At 41.4% G+C, this 12135-nt stretch overlaps 1 protein-coding gene across 10 annotated transcripts in view; it reads left to right on the top strand.

Annotated features, from left to right (window-relative positions):
* Positions 1–11905, top strand: part of UBR4 (ubiquitin protein ligase E3 component n-recognin 4) — a 283469-nt gene extending 271564 nt beyond the window's left edge. For all 10 annotated transcript variants that reach the window (XM_033921741.1, XM_033921740.1, XM_033921739.1 and 7 more), the window contains 3 exons: positions 5449–5539; positions 9547–9709; positions 11241–11905. In XM_033921741.1, coding sequence (XP_033777632.1) covers positions 5449–5539; positions 9547–9709; positions 11241–11305 — 319 coding nt within the window. In that variant the 3' untranslated portion in view covers positions 11306–11905. The remainder of the gene's footprint in view (positions 1–5448; positions 5540–9546; positions 9710–11240) is intronic.
* Positions 11906–12135: the final 230 nt, after the last annotated feature.

Genomic DNA, 12135 nt, shown 5'->3' with positions numbered 1-12135 from the left:
GAGATCAATCTACCTGCTTTAAATATCAGCAGCAGTAGAAAAACAACTGCTTTTACATACAAGCAGCAGCGAGACCTACCGCAACCACCAAGAGCCCACAGACCCGATCCTGCCAGGAGTGTGAACTCCTCCCCCTGCAGTCCATTGGAGAGATCAATCTGCCTGCTTTTAAATATCAGCAGCAGTGGAGATCAACTGCTTTTACACCTAAGCAGCAACGAGACCAGCCACAACCACCGAGAGCACACAGACCCGATCCTACCAAGAGTGTGAACTCTTCCCCCCATGCAATCCGCTAAGAAGATCGACTGTCGGCTCCGGGCGGCTTTCCCGCAGAGGAGAGAATCCTGCATTCACCGTGGGCCTCATCTGGTGCAGCCTCCTTGGAGCGGCTGGGGCACGGGCAGTGTGTCTGGGAGGGAATGCATGGATGGGAGAACATCGCAGAGGAGGAGACATAGGCATCCTGGGACTGTCTGCCAAGTCTCTTCCCTGAAGAAGCCCTTTCTGGAAACGTCAATCGCTCCTCCTAAACTTACTTGCTCCACTTCATCACTGACGCTGAAACCATAGATTGAAGACAAAGTTTTATTTTATTTTTCTTTCCAGCTTATGATTTATCTTTAATCTTATCTATTGTTTTGCCTTTTGTCTTTGTTTTGTTCTATTTCTATCATTTAAATTTCTCCAGAATTTTACTGTTCAACGGCTCCCCCTTCTGCTTCTATTCCTTTCTCTCCTCTCTTCTCCCTTCCAAAGTATTTAGATCAATGCTGTCTTGTTAAACTGTTTATTTTATTTTTATTTTTCCTCTAACTCTACTTTTCACTTCTCTATTACCCTCCAGGTACTTTAGTTAGATTGTGAGCCTTCGGGACAGTAAGGGAATTTTTCAAGTACCTTTCTTATTTCTAATCTTAATGTATATTTTCTGTAAACCGCTTAGAACCTAACGGATGTAGCGGTATATAAGAAATAAATTACATTACATTACATATATAAGAATAAAGAATAATAATAATAATAATCAGGTGTCTATGTTTTCCCTTGAGAGGAAATAAAACATTTACAAGGAAATCTTAAATAAAATTCTGTTCCCAAGGAAATAACTCTATCACGGTATCAAAGAAATTATTTTATCAGGGCTTGTGTCCATTTTCAGACATCAGGAAAAATATATATTCTTTCTCCTAAATAGGAGACTTGCTTAAGATTATAGTACAACTCCAACAACATTTCTTTATCTTGATGGAATACGAGAGACTAATAATGTTGCTCACCCTAATAGTTCAATCTCCGATGATTCCAACATAGCAGATAAGTCAAGTTCTTTCTTTTCTCCATCTAAATCTTTCTATATTCTTTTTAAATAGTAAATTCTCTGTAAAGGAGGGATGTTAGATTCAGGAATCTTCAAAGTTGTAATCATGAAATTTTTAAAAAGTTCTTGAGGTGACATAAATTTAGCAATAGGAAAATTTTAAACTAAGTTCTCAATTTTCCTCAAGATTACCAACTTGTCCGACGCTTGTTGAGTTACTGAACTTTTCGTCTCAATCGATACATTCTCTATCCTAGCCAATTCTGTTTTATGTTGCTGAGTTACAGCCTTGAAAAGGTTTACCTTGGAGGATAAATTTAAAGAGATAGTCATAAAGTTTGTACATACCGAATGTAAATTTTCGATTACATTCCATAGCAAATCCAATGTGGTTTTTCAAGCGGCTTGAGGGGGGAAACATTTGCCAGATTTCCATTGACTCCTTTTTTTTTTTTTTTTTAATAAATTTCTTTATTGAAAATTTTTCAAAGCCATACAATCACAATATGCACTGTAACACAATGTTGTAATATATTTCTTTGAAACAAGGCAAATTACTCCTTCAACGGCAGCCAGGCCTCAAATTCCCTCTCCCTCACCACTGCTCAGTCTCAGACGTAAGGCCCCCAGCGTACGGCGACTCGACTACTGGAGTCGACATCTTCAGATCTAACTCTTCCGGGTCAGACTCGGGTTCAGATTGCACTAATCCAGAAAAGCTCTGAGGACCCTCCCTGAGCATCTGATTCATTGAGACCTTTCCAGGCATTGGGGGGTGTGAGGTCCTCTCTGGCTCAATGTAGGCTCGTTGTCAAACCTGTGCTCTTTCCCAAACACAGCAGCAGATGCGCCCAATGTAATTGGATTGACTGTAAACACTTGTTACAGTCTGACGTGGAGATGAAACAGCAGAGACAATTGGAGGGTTCACCCTCTGCCTCTTCTTTTGGGCATCGCAATCATAGATTTACAAAAAAGTTTACAGGTAAAAGAAAATTCTGCAGTTCAGGAGCTGTCAGCTACACGTTCTACTCCGACGCCATCTTGCTGCCTCCACATCCCCAATGATTTTTTTCTTTACCTGAAGATAGATGAAATATTGAAAGGAAGACATTTTGATGACATTCAGGGTAATACGATGACAGCTCTGATGGCCATTCCAGAAGAAGAGTTCCAAAATTGCTTTGAAGAGTGGACTAGGTGCTGGTGTCAGTGCATAGCTTCTCAAGGGGAGTACTTTGAAGGTGACCGTAGTGGTATTCAGCAATGAGGTATGTAGCACTTTTTCTAGGATGAGTTTGCGAACTTGTCAGACCTTGTAAGTCAAGGATTCTAGGTCTGGGTTCTACTTTTTTAGGTAAATATTTTCTTTTCTTTGAACCCAAACAGCTTGTTAATTTTGTAACTCGGAGACTGTTAAATCTCTTGGTTTAGCTTCTTAAATGTGATGCTGTTGAAATTCCCTACATTATCTTTCATTTTCATTTTTCTGCTATGACCCCTTTTACAAAGTTGCAGGAGCGATTTCTACATGGCTAAGGTGACACAACCCATTCAGTTCTTATGGGCTGCATCACATTTGCCGCACCAGGTCTCGCTATTGCGGATTTGTAAAAGGGGCCATTTTGTGGATGATATATTTCCTTAATCACTTTTGTTAGTGATGTAAAAGATCTAATATGCATAAGTAACAAGTTGTAAGGATTGGACAAGTTCCTAGAGGAAAAGTCCATAGTCTGCTCCTGAGACATTTATTTATGTATTTAAACAACCTGGGCCAATCAGAGCCTCGGGCTCCTCCCTGTTACATCCCAGAATGCACCGAGGTGGGGAAGGCCCGCCATTTTGAAGCGGCAGACCTGCTTATTGGAGAGAGTAAGCATCCCTCCAGCCAGACATCTAAAAGTAAGGTAATGGAGAGAGCGGAGTCGTCAGAGACACGGGGAGGGGGATGTTTGGGCATCTCTCCCGCTGTCAGGGGGTGGTGTTTGCGGCAGGAGAGAGTAGGAATCTCTTCCGCTGTTGGGTGGAGGGTTGCTTGACTTTGGCGGCTCGATTTGTTGTTGGTGGGGGGGGGGGGGGTGGCGTTTATTCTGTGCATGTGCCTATTGCTATCACCAGCAATGGGCACATTCAAATTTAGCAAATCTTCACTACTCTCTGCCAACCTCATTTGCATGAATGTTTTTTGGAGAATGACTCACTTTTTTAAAATTGCTACTATAATAGCTGCGACAGCGGCCCGTTGGTTTTTAATGCGACTTTTTGAGAATCTAGGCCTAAATCCAAATGCCCTCCTATACCCAATTCTCTCTAATATAAACTGTATCCAACACCAACTCTCTTGCAAAATCCCTCACCTGAACCGACACTTATTGCAGACGGTCCATTCATCTTCTGTCATCTCTTTTACTTTGTACGTAGTAGAAGCCAGCTTAACATACAGAAAGGCTGCATCATGCGGGTGCGGCTCATAACATTAAAACCACACAAGCAGATTAACTTGTTTCTCTTCGTTATTTGTCTGTGCGCCTATCTATGAAAGAACGGGTGATTAATGGCATAATTCTGTACTTAATACTTTAAAGGAAGTAGCTGGAGAAAGTAATTTCAAAAGAAATCATTTGATACATGTACGATAAGAGTTTTGTGCTTAACATTAAATGAATTTGGACAGGTTAGAACAGGCTGCTGATTGTTTAAAGTACCATTTGAATTCAGTCTTCCATCAGTTTAGTTTTTTCAGATCATTGACTTGTATTTATTTAGATTACGTTACTAGTGAAGTCATGGAAAAATGATTTCGCTATTTAATGTTTTTCTTTCTTATGCAATAATTTGTATACTGTTCAGATGACAATATACTACACTATTCAATAGCAAAATGATGACATAGAATTGTTAATTCGTGCCTAGATAATTCTGTAAATCTTGCCCTAGAAGCCGCTCTGAAATTGTTGTAGAGAAACAAAGATCCTGGTTATAAAAGCCAACCTATTAAATAAGATGCTCCCATTTAGACAAGGCATTAAAAGGCATGACCCTTTCCATAGGTCTGTACTCAAGATAGCAAAAGGCGTTTTTGCTTTGTAGAGGGAGAGTGTAGTGCAGTGGTTAAAGCTACAGCCTCAGCACCCTGGGGTGTGGGTTTAAACCCATGCTGCTCCTTGTGACCCTGGGCTGGGCAAGTCACTTAATCCCCCCATTGCACTAGGTATATTAGATAGATTGTGAGCCCACCAGGACAGACAGGGAAAAATGCTTCAGTACCTGAATAAATTCATGTAAACCGTTCTAAGTTCCCCTGGGAGAACGGTATAAAAAATGGAATGAATAAATAAATAGTGCCTGGTACCATAGTAAGGTCCTGCAGAAATGATGGACTTGATGCCAAGTCTTTATTGTAAACAATAACCTTCTTTAAATGTGGTTCACCCTAGACGTTCCATCTTTCGAACACCACATCTTCCTCAGGGGTCCAAAGTGGCCTCCTAGGGCCACATTTGTATACCAGTTTTAAGGCCACCTAAGTTTCTATAGTTTGGTGTATTGATAGGAGGATACCTTGAACCCCTGTTGTTTTAAACACAGACCACATTTAAAGAAGGTTATTGTTTACAATAAAGACTTGGCATCAAGTCAATGGTTTCTGCAGGTTTCTTGGTTTTCGTTTCACGACATCTGCTGTAGCCTCGTTGGATTTTTCCTTAGCTATCATAGTAAGATTCATTTGATTTTTCTCTTCTCAATCTTAGTAATCTCTCAAGATTTTGAGAGCAAAGGTGTTTGTTTCTTTGGTTGGTTTTTTGGGGTTTTTTTAAAACATAGAAACTAAAATCCTATGAAATACAACCCAAGCAAAACAGCGGGAGTCCAGGTTTTGGTTCTTATAAGCCAGACTCAACCAACAAGAAACTACCCCACAGCAAGTCCACCCCTTTCTCTCCCTCCCCTCCCACCCATTCCCCCCTCAACAACTAACAGTAGGCAAGAAAGGTACCGCTGGTTCTGTAATCTATTTATAATTTGACTCTTTACAGTAGGGGATAAAGTATCCGGATAAGAAGACAAGGTATTTGTTTTTAATGTCTTAGACCTAAAAATATTCTCTTCTCTTTTCTCTCTAGACTAACAGATAAAGTGGTAAAGGACTACGCTGTTTATCGCTCTAGCCTGCTCTTCTGGGCTCTGGAAGATCTTATTTACAACATGTTTAAGGTAAGAAATGCTTGATTTAGGACAGGTGATCTTTTATATAATAGTTTACAAGTGTGCGGGAGCCAGTAAGGAAGCTGCTCAGCACCCAGCAGCAGTGCCAAATCACACTCCTGTTGGTGCCGCTCAGCGGCCAAAGAAACCCGATCTGCAGCAGCCGGTTAGCAGCGAGGCAGGAGTTCAGAAAGCTTGCTCCTTCCCGTTGCACCTCCACCAGGGATTGGCAGAGGTATGAGGATAGGGCAAGGAGGGGGGACAGAGGGCAGAGCCTGGGAGGGAGGGTACAGAGTCTGACAGGGGAAGGAAGGGTGCTGGATGCAGAGCCTGATGAGAGGGAGGGAGAGACGGAAGGAAGGATGCTGGGTGCAGTGCCTGACAGGGGAGGGAGTGAGGGAAGGGAAGGGTGCTGGGTGCAGTGCCTGACAGGGGAGAGAGGGAAGGGGGCTTGGTGCAGTGCATGACGGGAGGGAAGGGTGCTGGTTGCAGAGCCTGATACGGGAGAGAGGAAAGGAAGGGTGCTGGGTGCAGTGCCTGACAGGGGAGGTAGGGAAGGGGGTTTTGGTGCAGTGCCTGACAAGGGAGGGAGGGAAGGGAGATGGGTGCAGTGCCTGACAGGGGAGGGAGAGAAGGAAGTTGGCTGGGTGCAGAGCCTGACAGGGCAGGGCACTTGAATATTAATCCGCCTGACTTATATTTGAGTCAACCATTTTTCCTCCTTTTGTGGGGAAGGGGGGGAAGGAGGTCTCGAGTTATATTCATATTGACTTATATTCGAGTATATATGCTATCTTCTTTTTTAAGCAAGTGTTTAGTTGTGAATTGATGTCTTGAAATTATAAATACAGAATTAAACTAAAGTATCATGTGACATGCCTTGCTTGGCAGCAGGTGTTTGGAGGGGGGGGGGGTTAGAGATTGAAGTGGTATTCTTCCAAGGCATTGGTGAATAAATAAGGGCATTGGATTTGTATTCTGAATTGGCATTTTCCACCTTTAGTCTGATAAAAGTGAATGTTTTGTGTGGGGAATGAAAAGGTTGACTGGGTGTTTGATATGGTTACTCATACTTGTTGTGGGGATTAGGTTTGGGGGCCAAAGGGCTGTGGATGGCAAGAGAGTGATGTGGGCAAATTGTGAATTGATCATTTTCTCTCTCACAATGATTTAATATTAGGCATTCTGTCTTTATGAAGCTTGCATTTATATAAATCAGTAGGCGGGTGAGGCATTGATGAGAAAGTGGGATGGGATGAGGACAGGCAGGAATATTAGGGGTTTGAGATTTGAGGGGTGGAGGAGGAGCTATGACTAAATGGGTTATATTTCAAGAGGTCTGGAGCTGCGGTTGGTATGGGGGTCACTTAGTGAAGCAGGAGGAGCAAGGGGTTAGGGAGAGGGGCATTGAAGTATGTCAATGAATGGGGGAAATGTTTGCAAAAACTGGAGGGATGGGGGGAAGTGTTATCACACGTTCTCCTAAAGGGTTATTAAAGCATTGCCCCCTAATGAATCCATTACTTAACTACAGGGCCTGAGCAGTGATGTTCAATGGTGTATAATCTTTTCTCCCCATCACTGGTCCAAACTTCTTATATATCATTTTTGTTTAATTATAAAAGTTTACATTGTAGGTTTGATCATTGGAAATGATTAGACCAGGTAAAACAGTGAATTGGAATTTGTCATTAAGCAGCTTTGCAAAGAATACAGGCAGGAGTGGTTCTAGTCAGGAGACACACCTCACGGATGCTGAGCATGAAAAATTGGGGGTGGGGTGATGTTACGGTTCTGCACGCCCTGTAAGTATAAGGGCCGGGTGACCCATCTGATTCACAAAGCTGATGTACAACTGGGGTCAAAATAATGGGTAGGAAATAGATTTGAACAGTTAAAATCAAGCTGTGATTGCTTAGCAAGATTCTCGTCTGGCCTGAAATAACGAGATTGATGTTTAAATACATGAGTTAAGTGGTGAAGGATTCTTACAGCACAGGCGTGTCTCTTGATGAAGGCGGTGTCTAGATGCCATTGTGGAGCCGTGCCTAGGATCGATGTGGCTTCGTAGTGTGCCTGTGTAAGGGAGCTACTGGTATACTATTAAAGAAGAGAAGCCAGATGCAAATTCTTCAGTATCGGGTGTGAGGCCCTGACGATTCCTGACTTGCAGGGGATAGAAAAAGAAACTGCAGAAGATATGGTGAAGGACTTGGGGGACATTACAGTTAGAAAAGGAAGGAAGAGTAGTGCCCGAATATATTAGATAAACTAAGGGTGGTTTATCAAAACCCATCCACCTTGCCCATGGTTAAAATCATTGGGAGTGTGGAAGTCTGACAGTCAAATGAACTGGAGAGTCCAGGATGGATAGAGGAGCTGGAAATTAGAAACCAAGTTTTAAAAAAAGGCTCTTGTTTGCTGTTCTCTTGTCATGCACTGCAGGGAGCAGTTTCTGGTTAAGTTTCTACAACTGATGTCACTTTGATGGGCAACAAGGTAAGCAGAGGTGGGATTTAGTACCAAAGGCTACAGAGAGAAAACGCAGCAAACGGGTATTGCATCAAATAGAGCTTGCACCTTGAAGGTGCAGCAATGTGGGACTAGCTGGGTGGAATTCAGTAGAGAGAAAGAGAAAACATTGTGAATAGGAGCAGAATAGGAAGCGAAGATGACAAGACAACTTTCCACCGCAGGATAAGAGATTTAGGTCTTAAAACGAAGTAAACTTTATCAAGCCAGTGTCAGCCCTTTGTTGCAGGAAATGGGCCAGTGGCAGGAGCAGGAGTCTTCTGTCAAAATGGCTTTCCATTGTTCTTAAGTAGGTGAATGTTAAGAGTTGGAATGGGATGCTCGGCAACATTTTTTGTACCACATGTAACCTAAAGATTAGGGGAAAAATTCACCGGCGGGTTTTGGCTAGGGAGCCGGAAGGACTGAATGTCCATGAACTAGGTGGTATAGCCAGTATGATGGGGTTTGCAGCATGCCGCAGGAGGCAAATGTGGACATGTAAAGAGCGGCAGAAGATTAGGGTTTCTAGAGCATGTGTAGTGAGGCCCAGGTTCTTCAAACAGCGCCGTAATTATCTTCCACCTCCAAAAACGGTACCGATCATGTGCCAATCACTCAACAGTGCCATTTGCACCTATGTTGTACGTGAATCGCATCTTCAGAGGCAACTAACAGAGCATAAGGTCCCATGTATCTGACTATTATATTAAATTGTATTGGTTGAAAATGGATTTCAGAGTCTGATACAAGCTACGGGTTGGCACTTCCTCAGGACATAGGGACTTAAAAGGAGATTTCGATTACAGACAATGAGGGCAGGAGCATTCTCCTGCATTGGTCCTGAGGCATGGGACAAGTTACCGCAGTATATGCGCCAAGAAGGGGGTTTGACAAATGTTTTAAATTTTGTGAAATGAAGCATGACTAATGGGGAGGGGAGAAGGCTGTCTGTGGCCACAGTTCTATGTTTTGAGTTAGATGGTTTTATGTATATTGGTGTATTTATTAAGTATGTTTGGCAAAAGATAAAGACAATAGAATACTTCTGGCTGAAACCACCTTAAGTGCCACTGGGCGCCTCTGTAGATGTGGTTCCAGCACTCTTTTGGCAAGGTCAATTACTGTGCCAATTAAATTAGCCCTAAACTGTCCAAATAGCGGACTGGATGATTGCTGACGCCATCTGTACTCCACCTATGCTAGTGCCAGTGTAATCGGCACTGATTTTCAGCTGACACTATTGAAAATCACTGGTGATAGCTGTTGCTGTCTGGGTACCTTCTTGTAAATATGGGGCCCACAATTTTGAGCCTCTAGTTCACCTGTGAACCCCGATTACTGTTGCTTATAATGTTCAGTTTCCACGTATGCTTCATTAAATATAGTTAACATTTTGGTGCTAATCTGTTCCAGCTTAAAATATTAATCACCATTTGTTTCATACTGTTTCCTTCTATTTTCATAAAGCCAAATAATCGTGTTTGTTTTCTCTGCTTTTATAGAAGGTGCCGAGTAGTAACACAGAGGGAGGCTGGTCCTACTCTCTGGCCGACTTTATCCGGCATAATGATATGCCAATCTATGAAGCTGCAGACAAGGCCCTGAAAACTTTCCAGGACGAATACATGCCTGTCGAAACGTTCTCCGAGTTCCTGGATGTGGCTGGTCAGTACTGAATTACATTGATAATTGCTCCAACTGATGCTGTGGGAGATGGATCAACCCTGAAATGTTTTAACTAGCTATTAAGTTTTTTAAGTCTTCTATTTGAAGTTTTTCCCAAAGATTTACTAAATTGAGACAGGGAAGAACAGGCAGCCTTAGGGGTTTCCAAGGTGGGTGTAAGACACAGGTTAAGGAGTTGGCTCAGTTCAGTTCTCTTTTTTTTATTTTTTTTATTAATCTTTATTCATTTTTAAAGTACCCAATAAGTGTAACATATAATACAATCATTTATACTTAAATAACACTTAATATATCATCAAATTCTAAACTACATCAAATAATCTCTCCCCCTTGTATCCTATAGTTAATCATAAGTAAAAGAAATCATAAAATATTCCCATCCCCCACCACACCCTGGACATAGATGAACCAAAGGGAAAAAAATAATGTTTATGCAATACTTTCAATCTTTGCAATAATTTGTTAATGGCTCCCAAATTTCCCTGCTGTATAGCAATTATCCTTTCCATTTTGAATATGTGGCACAAAGAGTTCCACCAAAAGCTGCAATTCAGCCTCTTCCAATTTTTCCAGTTATTCGTATGGCAATCCCTGTCATTATTAGAGGATATTTGGCTTTTAGCCCTCATTGACATGCCAAACAATACAGTGTCAAAGGATAATGCCACTGGATTTTCTAACAAATTATTTATTTGACCCCATATTGATTTCCAAAAAGCAAGAATGAATGGACAATAGAATTAACAAATGATCTAATGTCCCAGCTTCAAGATGACAGTGCCAGCATCTATTAGATTTAGAGCTATCTAACTTCTGTAAATGAACTGGGGTCCAAAATGCTCTATGTAACAGAAAAAACCAGGTTTGTCTCATAGAAGCAGACACTGTACATCTCATTCTCCAAAACCAAATTCGTGGCCATTGAGACGCAGTAATTTGATGCTTAATCTCAATGCTCCAAATGTCCCGAAGACAAAGTTCATTTCTAATTTAATCTGTGGTTTATTTTCCACCATCTCCCCATAAGGGTCCAAAACAGGTCACACACATTTAAAATTAAAAAAAAGTCCAGGAACTACATAAAAGAGCAAAAAATGACAATGTCAAGTATACATTTGAAAATAGAAACCAATCTGATGTATTAAATAAAGTCTTGAAGGTTCCGCAATCTTTGGTAGAGGGCAAAGTCCCAGAGATGCAAATGCTGCATCTGCTTTTTTGTGCTATCCCTGGGACCTACGGAGTCTCAGAGGATTTCAACCAGAGGCAACCTTAATAAGTAGTGTCAAGCGCAATTAAAAACAATCGTGTGTGGCTGGAAAATGAAGTTGAAGGCACGGGACTATAAATTAACTAACAGTACAAAAGGGTTAAAAATATTCTAGAATTCTAGCAGAGTCGAATAATTGCAAATGCAGGCAAAGCTTACATCTATTTACTAATATGCACTTGCATGTATCAGGTTAGTGTTCGTTTTGTCTGTAAATAACGTCTCCTTTTCTTTTTCTAGAGCTTTTATCTGAAATCACCGACCCTGACATCTTCTTGAAGGATCTTTTGAACTCTGTTCCCTAAGTATTGACTGACTGAGCTTTGCTTATCTTCCACCTTCTGCCATTTATTTCTCCCTAAAGGTTTTTGGAGTGATTGGGATTTTTAGGTTTCTTGTTTTATCTTATGCTGTGGTTTAAACATATGCTGGCATTATGTAATCCAACCAGTCCAGGTTTTGTGTGCACATTGTTAAAATTCATCCCGAAAGCCACTGAGTTAGGCAGTCCAGCAGAGGCTGCGTTCCTGTCTGATCAGAACCAAGATTTTGAAACTGCTGCTGCTGTGTTTGTCCTGTAATGGAAGTGTGGAGAATGTCAAGAGAATCCAGTGCTAATGAATAAAACCTCTTATTTCCATGGTGTGTTAATGCAGAAATACAGGGAAGCCGGTATCTCCTTTCTTAACAATGCTGATGAAATGAATGGAGACTTCAGGGTAAGGTGGTTGTCCTCCGAATGTTTTGCACAAGGGACTAGGACTGTTGTTTCCAATACAGATAATTCCTCACAATTGTGTCTGCTTTTATCACTTTCTCTGATGTCCTGGACTTGCTGCTGAGGTGGAATCCACTGTTGTCTAGTTAAATTGGAAATTTAATAAAGTGTTCAATACTTGCTACTATACTAGCCTGAATCTATCCAATGTTTCTTAAAGTTTACACGGTCTGCATTAGTAGCATAAACCAATCCTAAGGCCTGACAGCGTTGTAAGGATTTTTTTTAATGCAGTGTGTACAATGTAAGCATTATGCTTGCAAAGAAAGAGAAGACAAATGAAAACATAATGTATAAATCTCTAAGGAGTAGAGACATTGAGTAACAGAAGAATTAGAAAACAAGGAAATATCATAA

The sequence above is a fragment of the Geotrypetes seraphini genome, chromosome 15 (assembly GCF_902459505.1).
Source record: "Geotrypetes seraphini chromosome 15, aGeoSer1.1, whole genome shotgun sequence".
Lineage (NCBI taxonomy): Eukaryota > Metazoa > Chordata > Amphibia > Gymnophiona > Dermophiidae > Geotrypetes > Geotrypetes seraphini.
The sequence above is the reverse complement of the archived record's forward strand: the minus strand, read 5'-3'. Positions and strand labels throughout refer to the sequence as shown.